General features: G+C 41.6%; 1 protein-coding gene across 2 annotated transcripts in view; it reads right to left on the reverse strand.

Moving 5' to 3' along the window:
* Nucleotides 1-23217, reverse strand: part of SLC25A26 (solute carrier family 25 member 26) — a 153282-nt gene that overhangs the window by 126788 nt on the left and 3277 nt on the right. For both annotated transcript variants that reach the window (XM_004702417.2, XM_045289852.1), the window contains exons 2-3: nt 20311-20467; nt 14895-15004 (exon numbers count right to left, since the gene is read on the reverse strand). In XM_004702417.2, coding sequence (XP_004702474.1) covers nt 14895-15004; nt 20311-20467 — 267 coding nt within the window. The remainder of the gene's footprint in view (nt 1-14894; nt 15005-20310; nt 20468-23217) is intronic.

Below are 23217 nucleotides of genomic sequence, written 5' to 3' on the forward strand. Positions count from 1 at the left end.
GTTAGGAGCCAGAGTGGGCTATACTGGTCTGCTAACCATGACTTGGTTCAAAACAACCAGCCACTTTATGGGAGAAAGATGAAGCTATCTCCTCCCATGAGGGTTACAGTCTCAGAAAGGCAGTTCTACCCTGTCCTGTAAGTCACAGTGAGTTGGAATCAACTTGACGGTAGAGAATGAGCTGAGTATTCTAGGGCTACTGGGAGAGTGGACCAGTCACTGCACAAACATCCAGTGGTGAGGGGGTCAGGAGGCCAAACTGTAGCGAAGATGTATTTCCCCTGATCTCCTTCTCGCTCGGTTCCCGTGCCTCAGTTTTTCATCTTCTAAGCACTGTAATAGCCACAAAATACCATTCTAAATTAGTAACAAAAGCAAGTAACTTCTTTTGAAACAAGCACCAGAACACTGAACAGTGACTGAGACAGTCAAAACCACTGTGAGGATGTCCCTCAGTGGGCCGTTGGGCAGTTGGCAGGATCTCAACTACGTGAAATAGCACCTATTCTTTTTATCATTCTCCTCTCCTCAACTTTGTTTATCGGCTTTTCATCCTTAGGCTTGCTGCTTCCTGAGGACAATCTGACTCCTGTCTACCAGCAGCTTGTCATCACACAACTGGGCCCCAGGTAAAAAGAGCAGGCTTCCTCTGTTTCTATTAGAAAACAGGATTTGTCCAAATGCCTCTCAGCAGACAGCCCCTTACTCGTGACAGCCAGTATTGTGTCACCTGGCACTCCTTGTCAGGGAAACTGACACTGTTCCCCAAACCAAATCAGTCCATTGGTAAGGAAGGAGGAGAAGGGAACTTAGCCTTGTTTTTCAATCTTCAAAAAAAGAATAACCCATCCCTGCTGCAAGCAACCAAGAACTCTACTGATACCCAAAGGAGCCGGAGTCCCAAGCAGAGCTTCGCAGGGTGAAAGGTCAAGAGTGTAACAGTGTGCATACAGGGGTTCATGGAGCTCATCAGACTGTCTCAAGGGATGAGTGGAGTGGGAGGCCAGTGACAGAGATTGAGCAAGAGTATAAGCTACAATGATGGGGGCTCTAAAGTAAGTGAGGAGAGATGGGTTCACGATCAAAGATGGCCATAGTTCACTGGTTCAACCAAGACAGTTGATTCTGTTGTTTGGTTGGCTGATTGGTTGTTTGGTGAGAGTGTATCTTTTTTATGGAAATGTTAAATATTTGCCCGCAGGATAAGGGAAAGTAGTTAACAACAGGCAGAAGGAGCCAATCTAAGCAATGGATGGCCCTGCTACATGCCTACGCTTCTTCTGTGTGGCCCTTCTTTTGCCTGCACTGCCCCAGTCCAGGTTGTCGTTCCCCACATCTCCACCAGACCGTCTATAGCAGGGCTAACTACAGGAGGGAATGAACAACGAGTGGCTAGCTGTGTCTATTTTTAAGGTATTTTCTTTATAGTGCTTGTGGCCCTTACATTTAATATTGCAAGTTTGTAACAACCTAGGCATTGGGGGTAGGTGATAAGACTGATAAGCACAGATTGCTAGCTTACCATTGCCAGATTACGGTGACCTGGTGCAGTGAAAATTAGTCTTCAGAAAGCCTACACGGGGTTGCAGTGAGTCAGAATCAGCTCAAGGGCAGTGCTTTTCAGTTTGGGATTTAAATGGAGACTGACTTCACTTTAAAATGCTCCCACATAACAAGACTATTTCTACACTGTTCTCCCTCCATTTTTTAATGATTCATTTTATTTATATATATAAATATATATATTTATATTGGGGGCTCCTACAACCCTTATCACAGTCCATATATCAATTGAATTAGGCATGCTTGTACTTATGTAGCCCTCATTCTTTTCTAGGCATTTACTTTCCATTTTTATATTACTGTCACAAGCTATATCTGAACACACTGTGGGATGGAGCAAGGGTTTTTAGTGAGGGGTAAAAGAAAATGAAGAGAGTCATCTAAAATATGTCTACAGATGAAAAGTTATTCATTAGCCTTCACAAACCTCAAAAACTCACTGCCACCAAGCCGGTGCTGACTCACAGTGACCCCTCTGTGGGTTTCTGAGACTGTAACTGCTTAGGGGAGGAGAAAGCCGTCTTTCTCCCTCGGAGCTGCTGGTGGTTTCCAGGTGCCCACCAGGAGGATGGGAAGCACTACACAAGCAGGGTTCCTACAGCCTTTATAAAAGCCACCTTTATTTTTAGTTAACTGGTCATAAACACCCAAGAACTGAGCAGTTTACCACTAAAGTCTAACACTTGGTATAAGCCATGTTATTTTGGATACAAGTGTAAATTTCTAAATCTAGACTTAGACACTAGAACACAAAGCTCACTGGAACTTGCATGGACCTATCAGGACAGCACCCGGCATCTAAAACTCATTACAGAAATGAAAAGAGAGAGAGATAGAGGAAAGAAAAGGGTACACTACCTCCTTGTATTTTTCAATTCAAGGGGTCAAGAATGAAGCATGACCCCAATATGTCAAGAAAATAGAAACTGTCTACTTGTGAGGTTTGGCATAAATATTTATGGAACTTCATGCTTCATAACCCTCCATGTTCTTACATTACGGTTTTATTTCTTAAAAAATACAGAGGCAGAAGACAATGTTTGGAAAGGTTCTCAGATGAAAGGCAATATAACAAGGATGGGGCACAAAGCCCCTGCGTGCGCGCGGCGTGGCAATCATGGTCTGAGAGAGCAGCTCAGAGAGATGGCTCCATAGCCCCAGGGCCCGGGCTTCCCATCTGCTCTTCTATTAAACTCTGATCTTCCTCAGATTTGAATTTGAGCAACAACAGAATTTCACCGCACGAGAACAAAAACATGCTCTGACTGTAGATATCTGGGAGGAAGTAAAGGTGACATCATCTGCAGGTTTAATCCCTTTCTCAGAGCATTCTGCCTTCATACACCTGGAATGCAGCCCCAATCTAGGACATGAGAAGGGTGCTTTCATTAAATCCCAGAAAGGTGTGCAAACCTCTATCAGAAGACAAGACATGTAAGGTTTCCCCCAAAGAAACTTTGTGTCCATCTCCTGTCAACATTAAAATGCGAAGCTGGCACCCTTAGACTCCAACTAACAAAACAACCAAAAGCCCGCTGCCATCAGGGCACTTCTAAGTGACAGCACCCCCACAGGGTAAGGAACCTTGTATCCAAGGCTGTCATCTTCGTTTCAAAAACATCTTATTGGCACATAATCCACATGCCATACAATTCAGTAGTTCAATCATATCGAGATGAGTTGTACAATCACTCACACAATCACTTTTAAAACCATCCAACACTAAGCCTTTCTAAGGTCGGCTACCACATCTTTTCCTGCGGGTGAGCTCTAAGTTTGCACTTCGGGTCTTTCAACAGGCTGAGTGCTTACCCCCTCAACAACCAGGCCTCCTCATTAGAATAGACTGAAAATATGATAAAACCTAACATTAAAAATGGGTTGTGAGTGCAGCTGCTACCAAGATAGTCTTTCTTTGACAGAAATAAAAACTTTTCTGCGAATCAAATTGTGCGATGGAGCTGAACGTCTTTCAGAACTTCCTGAAGAAAATATGGAGACAAGCATTTGAGGGGCAAGTACAGAAGCACGAGTGAGCGCGAGAGCAAACACTGCCCAGCTCTGGGTCCCCCATCATCACAGCTCACTCCACGCCTCCGCTGTCACCGGTCTGGGCTTTGCCATCCCTTACTTCTGTGCTCTCATTCTTCAAAGGCTCTTCCAAGTCCAAGTCCTGAGGCATTCTCAGTGGTACCTTTATCAACAGTGTATCGCTCCCATCTATTTCAACGTACTCCGCCAAAAAATAAGGTCTTGCCTTCAAGACTTTGTTCTACAAACCTTAATCAATAACTCATAAAAATCCTGATACTCAGTGTTAATCATGGCAGTATTTGTGTGTGTGTGTGTCTCTTAGGAACCAACAATGAAACCCAAATATTTTGACTGTCATCCCTAGAGTTACTTTTCACTAAAAATAAATGGTATTTACACACATCTAATAAACTTAAAAACTTAAGACACATAAATCTACGATAATTTCAACAGAAAATTAACAATGAGATGAACAAAGCCTGTTGCAAATATTCAAGGAAAAAGCTGCTGTGGGCTTTGCAAAGCAAATTAGAATCTGATTTCAGGGCACTCTAAGATTTTTTAAATGCAGACTTTATTTGTATATTTTACTACATATTCTAGCATGATTTCCAAGATCTTTCTAGAAGCAAATTTCCAAATTAATTACCTGCCATATCTTTCTATACCACCATTTAAAATAAAAATCCCAAACCTTGCAACTGGATGTCATGTGTGTGTTAATACTGCCATCTTCTGAATATAAATGGAACCACAGCTGCTGATAAAGCAAACTAGGTTACAGTTGCTGTCAAAATCTGACGGACAGCAGCTCTACAGGCGCCACAACCTTGCTTGCTGAAAGTGAAGAGGATGGGGCCTACCAGCATGCACTGTGGCCGTGGGAAAGGACGTGGTAGCACCCAAGTGCCACACACTCACAGGCTTCGCACAGGACACATGCATTATCTTACTCTGAAGGTCAGAAGTCTGAAACGGGTCTTACTGAGCGCCAATCAAGAGGTCACCTGGGCAGTGTTCCTTGCTATGTCTTTATGACAACATCTGTTACTTGGCCTTTCCCAGTTTCTCGAGGTGACCTGTACTCCTTGCGTTGTGGCTCCCGCCTCCATCTCCAATCCAACTGCAAAATGTCCTCAATCTCTCCCGCACTCCAACTACTGCTCCTCCTAATAAGGACCCTTGTGGTCTGGCACTGATAACCTTTCCATCTCAGCGTCCTTAAAATAATGTCATCTTCACAGCCTCTTATGTCAAATAAACTAGCATGCTTCAGGGATCGGGATGCTGCAGTGCAGTGGAATTGCTTGGTAAGGCTCTTCTATCCACAGTGATTGTAACTCCCACCAAAAAAACGAGGGGCAATTGTGTCGATAAAGTGTACAAGACTCTAGTGGGGGACGGGTCCATGTGGCCATTCTCCTGGGAATAAAGGGACATTTCAGAAGCAGAAAGCAGGATCCCCATTACCAGGAAGAAAGAAGAGCCACCAGCAAAGTGCATGTGGGAACCCCAGGCTCAGTGGCAGCTGGGGCCTCTGGTGTCACTGCTGCCTCCACCCCTGCAGGGCTTCCACTATACTTGGAGAAGAAAAAACATTGCTGCCAGTTGAGTCTGGCTCATGACAACCTTGTGTGCACGGCAGTTTCCCATGGCTGGTATTTCAGAAGTGGACCACCAGGCCTTTCTTCCAAGGCACTTCGGGATGGATTTGTATGGCCAACCTTTTAGTTATCAGCTGAGTGTGTGAACCATTTATACCACCCAGGGTCTCCCTTGGTAGACTGCAAGCTCCTTAAAGGCAGTCCCTTGTCATCCCATTCTGAGCCTAGACACAATGACCGAGGACGGACAGCAGTAAGAGAGGAGCCCAAGGTGGGTGAAACAAAGCAGACTGGAGAAAAAAGAATGAATGAGGCTACGTGAGGAAGGAGCCTTGGTGGCATCATGGGTTTCATGTGGGCTGTGAACTACAAGGTCAGTAGTTTGAAACTACCTGCCCCTCCTCAGGAGAAAGACAAGGCATTCTACTCCCATAAAAAGTTCCCCTCTTGATGTACACTGGTACAGACAGGAACTGGAAACACAGGGAATCCAGGGCGGATGATCCCTTCAGGACCAGTGGTGTGAGTGGTGATACTGGGAGTGTAGAGGGAGAGTGGGTTGGAAAGAGGGAACCAATTACAAGGAACTATATGTGACCCCCTCCCTGGGGGACAGACAACAGAAAACTGGGTGAAGGGAGACGTCGGACAGGGCAAGATATGACAAAATAATAATTTATAAATTATCAAGGTCTCATGAGGGAAGGAGGAGTGGGTAGAGAGGGAAAAAATGAGGACCTAATGCTGGGGGCTTAAGTGGAGAGGAAATGTTTTGAGAATGATGAGGGCGATGAATGTACAAATGTGCTTTACACAATTGATGTATGTATGGATTGTGATAAGAGTTGTATGAGTCCTTAATAAAACGATAAAAAAAAAAAAAAGAGTTCCCCTCTTGGAAACCCACAGTTCTACTCTGCCCCGTATGGTCGCTATGAGTTGGCATCAACTTGATGGCAGTGAGTTTGGTGGGGTTTCTGCAAGCGAGGAATGAAAGGCATAGAGAGGTTTTGAGGATGGCACTGGAACAGCAGGCTAGTCTTCATATTCTTGCGGTAATTTTTTGTATAGTTCTTACAGTTTAGGTTCCTAATAAATTTATAAGTTCATCTGTTTTGTATGCTCAATGCCCTGGCACAGGGAGTAATAAACCCAGGAGAAGAGGGGTAAAGTCCCCTTAGCACAGATGTAAGCGTGCCTGCACCAAAGGGAAGCATTTGTCTGCGTGTGGCTAGGCATCTGACAACCCTGCTTCAGTTTCTAGTCATATGACAAATTCCTAGCGACATCCTACACCTCTGTCCCTGCTCACATTAATCTATAAGCAGTATCTATCTATCCATGGTGGCACCTGCTCACATTAATCTATAAGCAGTATCCATCCATGGTGGCATTACAGCAAGCTTCCTTCTGATCCAACAACTCTGCCTCAGTGCCCCGCGATGGCCACTGCATTTCCGACTCAACTTATCACCTGTGACCCAGACGCCTGCAAGAGGGTTTGGCAACCCACTGCCATACTTGCCAGTGAGAGTTAGCCTGCACTAATCTATGAATATTTTAAAATCTATCATAATTAATTCAAAAGACAAAAGTTTTCAACTTTCTATTATCTGGCTCAGTGATTCTTTTAAGAGAGAGAAAAAATGTAAAGCTTATGAAAAGCAAAATACATACATTTTAAAAACAGGATTTTAGCAGCTTAAACAGTGAGCTTAAATCCCCAGTGGCGGCTAACATGTGCACAATGCTTTGTGGCTGACAAACACTCATCACAGCATCAGTGTGTTGAATTTACCCAGTAATCGAGTCAGTGGAAACACGGAATTAAAATGACATTTGTAAGCTATACACTAATAGGTCAAACAAGCCCACTGACCTTGAGTTACTGAAGTAGCGTTAGCAGACCATGCCATTACGGTAACATGTTGGCCTCGTGTTTAAAGTGTGTCCGGGCCACAGGCCTTGAGCAAACTCACTGCAGAGGACTTCGCTGTGTGTGCGTACACTGCCAGCCTCAAAGCTAAGCAGTTTGCTAAGCTAGGGTTTTTAGTAAATCTGAAAATACTTACCCTTGAGGCAGCTATGAGGGATCATATATTTGATCTGTTTGTGGCACCCCTAGAGTTCTGTATCTAACATTTTTTTCCAGGCTTCTTAATATTACTCAGAAATCAATGGTTCTCAATTATCAGAGAAGCAACCACAAATTTATTTAAAACGGAGGGTCTCCCCGCCCCAAATGTGCCTTTAAACCAGCTGCCCAAGCAACTGACCCTGAAGTTAACATGGATGCTCTGAGGCTGCACTTGCAGGACTGTCAGGGGCCACCAGAAATGTCATCCGCCAGCATTCTCAGTCCCAGCTGAGAATTATACTTGGGGAGGACACTCTGCCACACTGTGAGGAAATCCACAAGGCACCATTCAGAGTGGCTGCTTTTGGCTACAAAGACATTTCACTGCACTTTCGTGTCTACAAATGAAACGAGTGATGTCAAAATCAGCATAAGACACAGGAAAAGTCAAACCTTAATACCGTAAAAGAGAGAGAAAGGAATCACGACCACTCTGATGCCAAAGCAACTGCAGAGTTAGAGTAAATCTGCCCCAAACTTTCTGATCTAATTACAGATTCTTCTTCTCACAGGCTTTTTCTGTGTGCGACAGAAACTGAGCTGTAGAATAATTGAAACAGGGATTTAGAGATTTGGAACAGCAAACTTCCTAATAAAAAGGGCACAAGCGGGACTTGTCTTGATGCTGTTACACATTAAATCTTATTTGATCGATTTTACTGTATTCTAAATTACAAACAAAAGGTAGAAGGTGGTAATTATAGTTTTATTGATTCATCATTAAGTTTTAATGAAGCTGCTGCTATGAGGAATGGTTATTATTTTGGCAGTATTCTTTTGCTTCTAGGTTTCTTTCATAAACTTAAAGTCACTACAACAAAAGTAGCTGTGAACACCCTCAACATCCACAAAACAACATCATTTCTAAGGAATATCTTTGCAACATAACAACCATCTTATGTCAAAGCAAATTGGGTCCAGAATAATGTCTGCACTATGTCCTATTATTATCTTTAGGTCTCTGTACTAAAGTACCAGAAAGTATCTTTCTGATCATTGACAGCTAAAAATGCCTTTGTTTTCTACTCTTATATTTTACTCATGAAAAATTCAATTACTCTAAATTTGCCTGTATGCTATCACTTCTCTTCTTATTAGCAATATCACATTAGTATGACTCTGAAACCAAAGGTATATGGTAGTCTATCAAGGCAAAACACGTTACCACCACAAGAAGGTAGGTAATACATTTCTCAAGCATTTACTAAGCTGATATTGAATGACTTCAGTGTGGTTTTTAAAGAAAGTTCAAAGATTACTGAGACATCATAGCCAAAATTTCCATAAATTTTATAAATCTGACCAACTTTTCAGCATCCTGGAGAGTAGCTATATTTAAGACTGATAAAATTTGACGAACATGTGCAAAGCCCTCAATTTTACACTAATTATGACCCAAATCCACTGCCATTGAGTCGCTTCCAGCTCACAGCAACCCTATACGACGAAGTAGAGCTGTCTCATAGGGCTTCCCAAGGCTGTAAATCTCTACGAAAGCACTTCTTTCTCCCAGAAAGCAGGGGGTAGGTTCAAATCACCAACATTTTGCTAGCAGATGAGCACTTTAACAAATATACGATTCTCCTCTGCTTAAGGTCCTCTAGCCTTCACTCACTGCCAACAAGGCAATGCTGGCTCATACCAACCCCTGTGGGTTTCCAAGACTGTACCTGTTACGGAGTAGAAAGTGCATTCTCTCCGGTGTTGCTGCTGGTGGCTTCGAAGTGCCAGTCATGCAGACTGTAGCCCAATTTGTAACCACTATGCCAGGACAGTAGCCTTCTAGCTATCACAGAGACTATAAAAGGGGTCTAGTGTTAGGCCTCACTATCTAAAGAGCCATGAAACTCCGAAGGCAAATCCTAAAATTCTTAAAGATAGGAATGTTCTAAAACTGTATATTTCCATTTTATGGATACTTGTTTCCTAACTCTACAATGTACTTACTCTACCCCTTAAGACCAATAGCTCACACATAGGATGTTAGTTGTACTGCATTAAGAAAGTTCCTTTATCTGAGAATGACATCTTTTTTTTGTTGCCTTTTTCTTTTTCATCATTTTATTGGGGGCTCATACAACGCTTATCACAAGCCATACATACATCAATTGTATAAAGCACATTTGTACATTCGTTACGCACATCATTCTAAAAACACCGGCTCTCCATGTAAGCCCCTGGCATCAGCTCATTTTCCCCCTCCCTCCCCATGTCCCCCCTCCCTCATGAAGCTTTGATCATTTATAAATTATTATTTTGTCATATCTTACACTGTCCCACGTCTTCCCTTCACCCACTTTTCTGTTGTCCATCCCCCAAGGAGGAGGTTATATGTAGATCCCTGTAATCGGTTCCCTTTCTCTACCCCACCCTCCCTGCACCCTACCAGTATTGCCAGACATCTTCTTTTTTGATACTGCAAACATTTCAAATTAGTTAAATGTGATTTAGAAGTTTCACCAATTGAAATTGTTGGACAATTTGAATATATTTTCCTGTGTCCTACTATGTATGCAAAGACATTTGACATGTGGATGATAAAAATGATGGATGCTCATGAGGAAGGGAAGAACAGGGAGTGAGGGGGAAAAATGAGAAGCTGATCAACCAAGGGATCAAGTAGAAAAAAAATGTTTTGAGAATGATGATGGCAACAAATGTGCAAATGTGCTTGACACATGGATGTATGTATGGATTGTGATAAGTGTTGTACGAGCCCCCAATTAAATTATTTTTTTTAAAAACTGGTACATACATACAATGGAGTACTACGCATGGCTAAAAAGCAGTGGTGAATGTATGAAGCACATAGCTGCATGGGAAAAACTGGAGGAAATCATGCTAAGAGAAGTAAGGCAAGCAAAAAAGGGCAAGTACACCATGAGTCCACTGAGGTAAGCTTTAAAAAAAAATGCAAAAGGGGCATAGGGAAAAAGCTACTGTATACAAACATTCCTGGGTTGAGGACCAGGTAGTATGACAGGGGCCAGACCAAATACAGGGATACATATGGTAGACAACTAAAAAGGAGGGGGGTAAAGGGAAAAAAATAAAAAAGAAATGGGTAGCGGAGGTACAGGGTACTAACCCACCCAAGGGGAGGGTATTATTTATATCTCCACAAGTAAAGAGGGACCAGACTTCAACCCAGTGCTCCAAGATGTGAATGCAACATGCCAGCATGGAGCAGGGAACCAGTGGAGAGGTCTGAGGGGCCGACCCCAATCCCAACTATGTGAACACCTGACCCCCCCAGAAGAATTTATTGCATACGACAGCACTGAATCTGCAGCTACGGGAGAGGGACATGTCTGATCAGAGCACATGGGAGCAAAAGAAGGGGGAGGAAGAGAGAGTGCAGCACATCCTGGGAATTCTGTCCAATCTGATCCCACCACACTGAGGCAAAACACTAAGGGCGAGGAACAGAAGAGCAAGGGGAACAGAGCAACAAAGTCCCCAGGGAATACCAAAAATAGACTTTGGGGCCAGGGCTTGGTGCCCCATCAGACTCGACAGGAAAACACACCTAAAGGCCAACAAACAGTTCTTGAACTAACTACAAGTTTTTCTTTGTTGTTGTGCTTTGTTTTGTTTTTTTTCATTGGCTTCTTGTTGTTTGCTTTTGTTCATGTTATTATCTCCGCAGGTCTGTCTAAAATAGGCTGAACAATCTGGAGGAGAAAGCAACGGGACCGACAGTTCCGGGGGCATATGGGAGAGGGGAAGGTGGGGGGAAAGGAAGTGGTGTTAGCAAACCCAGGGACAAGGGAACAACAGTGATCCAAATCGGTGGTGAGGAGGGTGTAAGAGGCTTGGTAGGGCGTGACCAAGGGCAATGTAACCAAGAGGAATTACTGAAACCCAAATGAAGGCTGAACATGATAGTGGGACAAGGGTAAAGGAAAAGGAAATAGAGGAAAGAGCTAAGAGGAAAAGGGCATTTATAGAGGTCAAAATACAGGCATGTACATAGGTAAACATATTTGCATATGAGGATATAAAAATAGATCTATGTGCATACATGTATAGGTTTAGTATTAAGGCAGCAGATGGACATTGGGCCTCCACTCAAGTACTACCTCAATGCAAGAATACTTTGTTCTATTAAACTGGCATTCCATGATGCTCACCTTCCCAACAAGTTTGGTGAAGACAAAGCGGGTGAATCCGCAAATGTGATGAAGAAAGCTGATGGTGCCCAGTTATCAAAAGATACAGCGTCTGGGGTCTTAAAGGCTTGTAGGTAAACAAGTGGCCATCTAGCTCAGAAGCAACAAAGCCCACATGGAAGAAGCACACCAGCCTGTGTGCTCATGAGGTGCCAAAGGGATAAGTTATCAGGCATCAAAGAACAGAAAAATCGTATCATTGTGAATGAGGAGGAGTGCGGAGTGAAGCAACAAAGCCCACATGGAAGAAACACACCAGTCTGTGTGATCACAAGGTGTCAAAGGGATCAGATATCAGGCATCATCAGAACAAAAAATCCTATCATTGTGAATGAGGGGGAGTGCAGAGTGGCAATTGGACATCCTCTTCCGGAGGGTCGGGGAGGAGACGAGCCAGTCAGGGTGCCGTGTAGCAACTATGAAACATACAACTTTCCACTAGTTCCTAAATGCTTCCTCCCCCCCACCACTATCATGACCCCAACTTCAAATTAATTTATAAATTATCAAGGGTTCATGAGAGAGGGGTGAGCAGGGAGGGAGGAGGAAAGATTGAGGCGATGATGCCAGGGGCTTAAGTGGAGAGCAAATATTTTGAGAATGATGAAGGCAATGAATGTACAAATGTGCTTTACGCAATTGATGTATATATGGATTGTGATAAGAGTTGTATCAGCCCCTAATAAAATGATTAAAAAAAACATACAACTTCCCTCTAGTTCCTAAATGCTTCCTCCCTACCCACTATCATCCCAATTCTACCTTACAAATTTGGCTAGATCAGGGGATATACACTGGCACAGGTAGGAACTGCAAACACAGGGAATCCAGGACAGATGACCCCTTCAGGACGAGTGGGGAGAGTGGTGATACCTTGAGGGTGGAGGGAGGGTGGAGTGGAAAGGGGGAACCGATTACAAGGATCTACACATAACCTCCTCCCTGGGGGACGGACAAGAGAAAAGTGGGTGAAGGGAGATGTCAGACAGTGTAAGATATGACAAAATAATAATTTATAAATTATCAAGGGTTCATGAGGGAGGGGATAGTGGTGAGAGAGGGGGTAAAATCAGGAGCAGATGCAAGGGACTTAAGTGGAGAGCAAACGTTTTGAGAATGATGAGGGCAATAAATGTGCAAATGTGCTTTACACAATTAATGTATGTGTATGCATTGTGATAAGAGTTGTATGAGCCCCTAATAAAATGATTTTTTTAATGTTAAGTTTATATTCCAGAAACTACAAAACATAGTTGAAAGAAAGACATAAATGGATGAAAAGAAATCCCATCCTCATGAACAGGAGACTTAAAATATTAAGATGGCAGCACTATACAAATTGATCTCTATAGTCAATGCAATCCCTATCAGAATCCCAAATGAGTTTTGCTAAAACTGACAAACTGTTACTAATAGTGAAAACCATTTTCACAAAGAACAAAATTGGAGGATGCACATTTCCCAATTTCAAAGCTTACTACAAAGTTGTTACAGTAATGAGACAGAGTTAAGAGACTGAGTTAAGGATCGGCAGAGGCCAATGAAATAGAATTAAAGACTCCTATTTACACCCTCACAATTATGGTCAATTATTACTTGACAAGATGTCAAGTGCATTCAATAATAAAGAAACAGTCTCTCCAACAAGTGATGCTGGAAAATTAAGTAGTTATGTATAAAAGATTAAAATTGGACTAATACCTCATGGCATATACAAATATTAACTAAACAGGGATCAACAAGCTAAATGTAAGCGCTGAAGTTATAAAGCCCTGGAAGAAAACACTGGGGAAGGCCTTCATAATCCTGAATTTAGCATAGAGTTTTTATATATGACAACAAACAACAGAAATAAAAATTATAACTGTACATCATTAAAATTAATTTGTGAAATTTGTGTTTCAAAGGCCACCATCAAGAAAGTAAAAAGATCTCATAGGATGGGAAAATACTTCTGCAGAAAATAAATAGTAAGTCTAACCAACGTACAACTTATACTTGTCCTTTAATGTTATATAAATTTGCCCTCACTTTCAAACCACTGAACTAACCTCTACTTAAAACAAATCTTTATCACATTTGCTTTCGCTTGCTGTTTTTAAATCATAGAGAAGCCTCTGAGCCTTTTTACTAAAAAACTAAAACTAAACTCACTGTTGTCGAATTGATTCCTACTCACAGTGCACCTATAGAACAAAGCAGACCCAGCTCATAGGGTTTCCATGGTCATCAGTCTTTACAGAAGCATACTGCCACATCTGCCTCCTACAGAGTGCCTGGTCCACTTGAACTGCTGACCTTTTGAAAAGGGTAACAGCTATCCATTTTATCCACTGGACAAACAGGGTTCACTTTTCTTGCACTAATTAATGTTCAAACAGAGATTCTGAACCAAATTCTTCCAACAAACTCTTTATCACAATCACCTTCACCTGCTGTGTGTGCAGCTTTAAAATTGTTAAAAAGGCTGCAAGGCATTTTTCTTGCACTAACCAAACCCACAGCCGTGATCACGTTCATTTCAACGCATAGTGACGCATATAGCGTTTCCAAGGCTGTAAATCTTTACAGAAGCAGCTTCATCTTTCCCCAAAAGAGCAGCTGGTAGGTTTGAACTGTTGACCTTGGGTTAGTATTCTAGGCTTATCCCGCCCGACAGCAACAATGCTCCCTGCACTAAGTAAGGCTAAATAAGAACCATATGCACCTGTTTCAACTCACCTATAAATTCACCATAAAGACAGATATGGATCCTGTTCATAACTCGGAACAGCCTGCATTCAATAGAGTATTTTTTGGCAACCAAACAGAATGAAGCAGTAGTACATGCTAAATCATGGGAAACTTGAAAGCAACATACTGAGTCCAAGAAGCCACGCAGGAACGAGCACATATTATGATTCCTTGACAGGAAATGTCAGAGAGGCAGATGTACAGACCATCTCAGCACAGATCTGACACACATCACTAACGAGAGAAGGCCTGCTGTGCTGGGAGAGGGCATCGCAAAGCAAAAGGGCATTAAAACGATAAGCAATAAAGAAAAGATCAGAGTGAATGTGAGAAGAGACTCCAAAACGTGATCATGGCGTAGCTACGGCAAACGGAAGAAATAAAGAAGTCGGAAGAGCTGAGCAGAAGCTTTCCAAGGGCATTCCAAGAAGACCAAGTATTATCGCGATCATTCTAGGTTTGTCTTCTGTAAAAAGCACACAGTTGGCCTCTTCTTTCGCCATATATGTGACTATCTTTTAAATGTCATGTTTAACCCATTTACATTTATGGGGATTTATGACTCCTGTTCATAAAATAAATATTTTGCACCAAAGATAATGCAAATACTTGCATTTCCAAAGTATTTTATATACAAAACCTGTTACCTACCACTTCTCCAGAAGAGGCAGCCAACATATGCTTCATGGGCTTCAAATATGAGGAGGAGTCAGTGTGCAGAAGCCATTTCACATTTTCATAGGTGATAAAAAAGGCAGCAGCTGAAATTTAAAACAAGCCAGTCTTTCACAAAGTCTAAACAGGCTAGAAATATACAGTATTTCTCTAGAAATATGTAATAATAGTCAAAGTACAATTAATTACATTAAGCTGTGTGATAACATAAATAGCTAAACACCTGCCTCCGTCCTCTCAGTCTTTCAGAATTACAGAGCCCATACTATATGCCTGGACTTACCCTGACAAAGATGACATGATCCCTGTCTCCAGGGAGTGCAATTATTACACCACCTTGTACTGACAAGTCAGAAGCCCTAGTGGCTCAATGCTTAAGCTTTCAGTTGCTCATTAGAAAGCTGGTAGTTTGAACCCTCACCTGTTCCACTGGAGAAAAGACCAGGTGGGTGATCGGTTCCAGTGTAGGAAGCCCTGGGGGACGGCTCTACTTGGTCATGTAAGGTCACCAGGAATTAAGTCAACAACTAACAAGTCACTTAACATTTTATTTTAGTAAGGGTGATTCATACCCAAAATATCATTAAATGGTTGTCATAAAACAAAGAATCAGATAAATGGACCTATGTGGTGGTTGAATCATTCCAACTGTTGCCCAGCATTTTCAGGGGCCCCCAGACCTTCCAAGGCATTTCTGGGTGGGTTCAAATGAGCAGCCTTTCCGTAATTAGCCGAGTGCTTCACTAGCTACACTATCCAGGGACTCCTGGTGATTCAATGGCAGGATAACCTTAACCTACATAAAACATTTCATCTTTACATCCAAGAAACAATCAACTAGTTCATTAAAATTGAAATTGAAAACTCTGAAAAGCTGCAGCTCTCATCATGAATTAATCTTAGTGTGCATAAGGGCTTTATAACCTTTCAAGTACTGTTAATCAAAAGATGTTTATGGCTTCCATAAAAGATAAGGCATGAAAAAGAAATGAATGGCAAATTCATCTTTTGAAGGACATGCAAACATGTCCCAGTGAAGTCTGAAACACCACTAAAAACAACTAGACAGTGAGGGTCAGGCCTCCAAAGCTATAGCTAGCAAGCTTGTAACGGACATGATTCTCACCTGCTAGGATACAGAACACGCCACATGAGGCGGCACACTGAACACAGGTGAGTAACTGTCAATTCAAGCCATTTTCCTTTAACACAAGGCCATATTCCTATTCACGGCTTCTCCTACTTTGGCCCACTCACTAAATATAGAGCCTATTTCTAATTGTATTTATCTTTAAGATGTAAGTCTATGGGACAAGGGAGAAAGCGCTCAAAAGTTCCTTGATTTCAGGATTGACTACCTCAATCTTGTCTGACTTTATTGTGACTTTTGTGGTATACAAGAGTGTGTAATTACATGATCTGTTGTCAATTTGAGACTTAAGACTGAAGAGGTGGAGTTTCGCCTGCCAATCAGGTCGCAGCTTGGTTGCCTCAGAAGGAGATAAATAGCTCACTGGAGGCAGGCCACTTGCTCACTCCTTGCAAGACATGCTTGCTGACAAGACACATGGGGCTACGCTAGAGCCCTGGAGCGGAAGGAGCCCCATGGAGAACCCTGCCAGTGCTGAGATGCCTCTACTGCCACTGGATCCACAAGACTTTCCACCCACTGGCCTGTGATCTTCCTGCATTCGGCGTTAATGCATGTGTTTTGTGAGTCCGAAGAGGAATGTATACATTGGTATCGGACATATGGGCTAATTTTGGACTTACAGACTTGATCTAGACTGGGCTGGGATGTTTTCTCAATATTGCTCTTGTATTATATACAAGCTCTTTCTTATACACATATGAGTGTCTATGAATTTGTTTCTCTAGTCAACCCAGACTAACACAAAGAATCTTTAGAAATGTAAGTCTCCAGCTCTCTCTATGAATGGATCTGGCTCCTGAAGTCATGACTCTCGGGAAGCCTTATGGAGCACCTCAGCCCTGAGTCATGGTGTTCTCCCACAGTGTGGTGCCATGGAAAACCATAGAATTTGGCACACAAAATCTCAAGTGGTGCCTTCCTGATATGATCGCTGAAGACAAATAGGTGCATAAGCAAAAGTGGTGAAGAAAGCTGACTATCAAAAGATATAAGGTCTGGGGTTTAAAGGCTTGAAGGTAAACAAGCTGCCATCTAGCTCAGAGGCAACAAAGCCCACATAGAAGAAGCACACCAGCCTGTGTGATCATGAGGTGTCGAAGGGATGAGGTATCAGGCATCATCAGAACAAAAAATCATTATCATTGTGAAAGAAGGGGCGTGCAGATTGGGGACCCAAAGCCCATCGATAGGCAATTGGACATCCTTATGGAAGGGTTGTGGAGAGGAGACGAACCAGTCAGGGTGCAGTGTAGCAGCGATGAAACATACAATTTTCCTCTAGTTCCTAAATGGTTCCACCCTACGCACTATCATGATCCCAATTCTACCTTACAAATCTGGCTAGATCAGAGGATGTACACTAGTACAGATAGGAACTGGAAACACAGGGAATCCAGGACAGATGATCCCTTCAGGACCAGTGCTGAGAGTGGTGATACTGGGAGGGTGGAGGGTGGGTAGAATGGAAAGAGGGAACCGATTACAAAGATCTACATATAATCTCCCTGTGGTACGGACAAGAGAAAAGCGGGTGAAGGGAGACGTCAGACAGTGTAAGATATGACAAAATAATTTATAAATTATCATGGGTTCATGAGGAAGGGGGGAAAATGAGGAGCAGATAGATACTGGGGACTTAAGTGGAGAGCAAATGTTTTGAGAATGATGAGGGCAATGAATGTACAAATGTGCTTTACACAATTGATGTATGTATGGATTGTGATAAAAGTTGTATGAGCCCCTAATAAAACTATTTTTAAAAGGGGGGGGGGAAGAGTTGTATGAGCCCCCAATAAAATAATTAAATTTTTTTTTAATTTTTTTAAAAAAGAAAGAAATGTAAGTCTCCAACCACTGCTGGGTTACATCTAAGCAGAAATTAATTGGAAATTATGGTACAATAATGTTCTGAGCAAGATACGACAATGAAGGTGTGTGTTGGGAAGAGGGGGGCACTTGGATTGTTTGACACCTACCCCAAAATGCACAAAACAAAATCACTGCAGAAACTAATTGGAAATTATGGTACAATAATGTTCTGAGCAAGATACGACAATGAAGGTGTGTGTTGGGAAGAGGGGGGCACTTGGATTGTTTGACACCTACCCCAAAATGCACAAAACAAAATCACTGCCATGGTCAAGTCCGACTCATAAAGACCAATAGGGCAGAGTGGAACTGCTCCAAGGGACTTCCAAGGCTGTAATCTTTACAGAAGTGGACTGCCTCATTTTCTACCTGCAAAGCAGCTGGTGGATTTGAACAGCCAATCTTTTGGTGATTATCCAAATGCTTAACCCACTGTGCCACCAGTGCTGACACCTACAGACTCCTAACTCTTCTAACAACAAAAAACTATAGTCTATTACATGCTCCTCTAAGTTGGGAATAAGGCTTCTACATGAGGGCCTTTTCTTCTTGTTCAACCCTCAAGCCCCTCCATCCCAACCCCTTGTCCCTGGACAACATCAAGGAAATTGCAAAAAGTTCATGGAAAAATCCCATTATTTTTTAATCCATTTTTCCATGAACTTTTTTAACCCTTCTCATATATACAAAGCACAGTGGTTAAGCATTAAGCTGCTAACCAAACAAACATTCAAACCCACTGAAGGGCTTCATAGAAGGGGAAAAAAAGACCTAACCATTATGAGGTAGTTCTACTCTGCTCTATGGGGCAGTTATGAGTTGGAATTGACCAGGGAGCTACAGGCAAAATTATACACAAATATTGCACATACACACAATCATTCTTATATCTAATATATCAAAAAGATCTCAGAATGATGAGTTCAAATGAGGAAGACCCCACAAAATCTGGTGACCTCAACTTACGAGACTCCGTGACATAATCGTTCCCATGCCCTAGTTCAAAGGGTCTCAAGTCTGCCTGCATTTTAGAAACAGCTAAGTTATTGTTAGTTTTTAACTCCTAAGCCCAAGCCACCCCTCAGACCATTAAATTGAAAACCCTAGAGTTGAGACACAGGCATCAGCTTTGGCTTCCTGGTTTTTGTTTTTCTTAAGTTCCTCAGGTGGTCAGATGAGACGAATGTGGAGAAATGTGGGGACCACGTCCCCTGTCCCACATTTAAAGCTACACTTGGCATTGAGTGAGTGTTCAACAGAAACTTGTTATAACTGTTACAGATGACTAAAAGTACTTACAAACCCTTGGAGATCTAGGGGAGGGGAGAAACACAAGAAAAGGATCGCACTTTTTGTCCCTTTGCCCTACAAATATGTATGTGAATGCTGTGCTTACAGATGGGCCTTTAAATATAAAATTAAAGAATTTGTAATGAATTATTATGAGAGGAAAAAACAGCACACCTTAGAAATTGAGAATGTTCTGGAGCAGTGGTCTAATATGGGGAAGGGTTCTTTCCTGTTTCCTTAATATAATCCCGAGTGCACCCAAAAATATCAGCAAGCAATTAAATTTTGTGTCAGAAAAAAAGTGTGCCAGCAAGTGGATTAAATGAAATGGATGATACTGGCTATAGAGTAAGAAGACCAGTCAAGTAATGAGACTTCAGAATGAACACAAAACCAAAGCAAGACAGTGGCCCAGGCGTGTCCAGGAGGGGTGTGGATGGACGGTGGTCACCTCATCTCAAAGCAACTGACTGGAGAGATTTAATGGTGCAGGTTCACCTGCTGCACAATCATCTCCAAACCAGCAGTGATCAAATTCCACTTCACAGTGGCATCACTTGGGAGTAATAAAAAGCCCAAACACACAGGCAAAGCCCAGACCAATTAAACTTCTGGGGCGAGTCCCAGGCATCAGTATTCTTCACAACTCCCCAGGAGACTCCAGTGTGTGAGCAATGATGAGCACGGTTGACTATCACTGCTCAAAGGAATCATAATCCATGGAACCAGAGGAGGCTTCAAAAAGGTCATAGAAAATGGGATGAAAAGATAATAGGATCGGTCTACAAATTTTTTGAGGACTCCTGATAATACAATTTATCACCTTCAGGGTTCTAACTAGGAATTTTAACACAAACCATTTTTAAAAGATTGCTCATCTTTTTACCGTTACAAATACACTGGAACAGTGTCTACAGCGCCGGCTGATTCAAAATTAATGGGGAAATGGATAGAAAACAAACTTAGAATTTAGAAGACAAGCCAAGATTTCTACATGGAGAAACAGCACACCATTCTGAAAATAAGCTGCATTATCTTTGGTTTATAGCAGTGAGCATATCACTTTTTCTTTTCTTTTACCATTAGGGAAGGATCCAATCGCAGCAGACAGAACACCAGCATATATCCCACGAAACCCACCAGCCTTCTTAAAGCCCTGAGGGCTCTGTAGTCTCGTTTTAATGGTATCCAGAGGAAACAGTATCAAGTCAACAGAGGCACCTGCTACCCCACCAGCCTGAAAAGAAAGAGCACACACAAGAGAGGGAGAAAAAGGTTACCACAAGATCATCTCTGCAGTTTGGGGGCAGGGATAGGAATAAGGCAACCCTTACAGGTTATTACTCATACTTTTCAGACCACTTTGGTATATAGTCAAAGGTCCTTCCATCAAAATCTGGAGACTGTCTTGAGGGAAAAAATTTTATAAATAATAGTCACACATTCATAAAAGCTAAAAGGGGAAATAATTCCAAAAAGGCAAAGAGCTCACAGTCTCCTTACCACTCTTAGTATCCATTTGCCTAATCCCCAAGAATTCAGGGAACCCCACATTCACTGGCTTCTGGTCTTCCCACAGTGTTTCAGCAAATATAGGCTTCTATCATAAGTTCCCATAGAACAATAATTCATCTGAAGTCTTTCTATAACAACCTAAGTGCTATAGTTCTGTCTTTTTAATTTATGAGACTTGCATTTTGAAAAAGCCAATGATTCTTGTAAGTCTATACGTGTAGTTTTAAAATAGCACATCTAAGGGTTCATATAACAGCCTCTCTATTTGTGTATATCTGAATTTTTGTAGATTTTTAACCTGAGTATAGAAAAGAAAATGTTAAGAGCATTAAAACGTGCCCCAAACTAGTCATCGCCCGAAGAATACAATGTTGCTTTGGGAAAGTGGCACTTTTTAAAAATGTTTTTAAAGTTGGCATATCATGATTATACTGAGACTGATATAAATTATTTTAAAACAATTCACATTGTAAACAAACCAGGAAGAAACACAAAAAAATATAAACATTCTCCCTCGAGGTGGCAGATGGTTTCAAACTGTACACCTTGTAGTTAGTGGCCCAACGCCTAACCACTTGCCACTTAGACTCCTTATATAAACATACAGACAGTGTCGAAGAAAAGTCAATACATGAAATAAAAAGGCACCATTTAAAGTTGTGCAAAGTCAATGTCTAGTAAGCAAAGATGGGGACAAAGGAAATTCTCTTTGAGAGGTGCACAGGCACTCAACTTATGATGGTATTTTGTTCTGATTTATTTTTATCTAAATTTTCACTATGGCTGCATTTTATTACCAGATCTTTATAAATCCAATCTTTGTCTTCTGGGATTGGCATGAGAATAACATACCAGCAAATTACATTCTCTGTAACATTATTTATAGTACCAACTACTAAGCATAAAGATGTACCAAAAACAAATGAGAGTGTTAAGTGCAGTTTGTCCTAACTCGTCATAATGTGTGTTAAATTGGGAACTACCTATAGTTACCACATACATTTTAAACTAAATGGCTAACTTGTTCCATCTTTTGAGTTTTGAATCATATGAGTTTACTACTACTCAAACCACAGGCCACATTTAAACTGATCAATTGTTGCCATCATTTGAGTTTATAAAACACTCACACGGCATACAAAGAACCTAGCAACCACTCTCTGCTCTGCTTGTCCCTCACAGGAAAACCACTGCAAGAGTGAAATGGGAAAATGAAACTCCTCTAATGAGAAATTCATTTTGAAATTCATTCACGTACATTATTAAAAATTAGTTTTCATTACCTTGCTCATTAATGTTCTCTGAATCTGATCAGCCAAAAAGACAAAAGAACCTCAAAGCCCATGAACTGAGAAGATGTCACCAGATGCTCAGGAAGACGGCCAGGGAGAACCCAATGATTTAATGAAAATATATGGGACTTCTTTCTGTAGGAAAAGGTGGTCTATGTCGTGGAAAAAGACACACATACCTTTTAAAAGATTTTACAAAATTCAGTATGTGGAAAAATGTTTAGACTGTCTCGTTTGTCTCATTTTCTCTCAGAAAACAGAAAGAATAAAATCCTGGTGAGAATATGCGATAAGAAGTGGGTGCTTAAAGAGCATACTGCACTTCATTCTAATTTTCTCTTTAATCTTAGAAGAGGGTTCGGAGAGGTGCTTGCTATCGAGTGCTAAATTACAATCAATAAGCTTATTACTCTTTTAATCTATTTGCTACTTTGCATGCATTGATCCTCCAACCCGTCATCAGAATTCTTATCTTCTAAGATTAAAATGACCAGAGCCGATCTACTTATCCAGCAAAACATGAATCAATAGCTATTAATTGTCTGTGGATTCATACTTCTATAACTTAAATACTATTTAAATTCATGAGACTACAAAAGAAAAAAAGACAGCACAGAACCTGCAGAAGGCTGAGTACCTATGCATTTAGTCACAGTCATGGCTTAAACTGGATCCCCCAAAAGTGTGTACTGTAAATCTTAAGCCCATACCTGTGGTTAGGAGCCCTGTGGTGTATGGGTGAGGCACTGAACTGAAAATTGCAAGGACCCTGTTTTGAACCTCCTAGCAGCTCCTCTGGAGAAAGATGAGGCTATCTACTCCTGTTAAGATTTAAAGTCACAGAAACCGAAACAGGCAATTCTACTCTGTCCTATACAGTTACTAGGGTACTATGAGTTGGGGTTGACTTGACAGCAGTGAGTTTGCAGATATATGTATATAAGTATATATGGTGGGTGTGCATGCATTTGCTTTAAATCCTATTTGGGAATGAGTTTTCTTTAAGAGGTCATATTGGGATATAATGCTTTAAGCCAGTCACCTTAGAGATATGAAAAGAACAGATTAGACAGAGACATAAGAAAAGATGAGGGGGATTGATCAAGGGTAATGTAACCGAGAGGAATTACTGAAACCCAAATGAAGGCTGAACATGATAGTGGGACAAGAGGAAAGTACA

This window comes from Echinops telfairi, unplaced genomic scaffold (genome assembly GCF_000313985.2).
Source record: "Echinops telfairi isolate 266 unplaced genomic scaffold, ASM31398v2 ScPeMD7_31;HRSCAF=116, whole genome shotgun sequence".
Taxonomy (NCBI): Eukaryota; Metazoa; Chordata; class Mammalia; order Afrosoricida; family Tenrecidae; genus Echinops; species Echinops telfairi.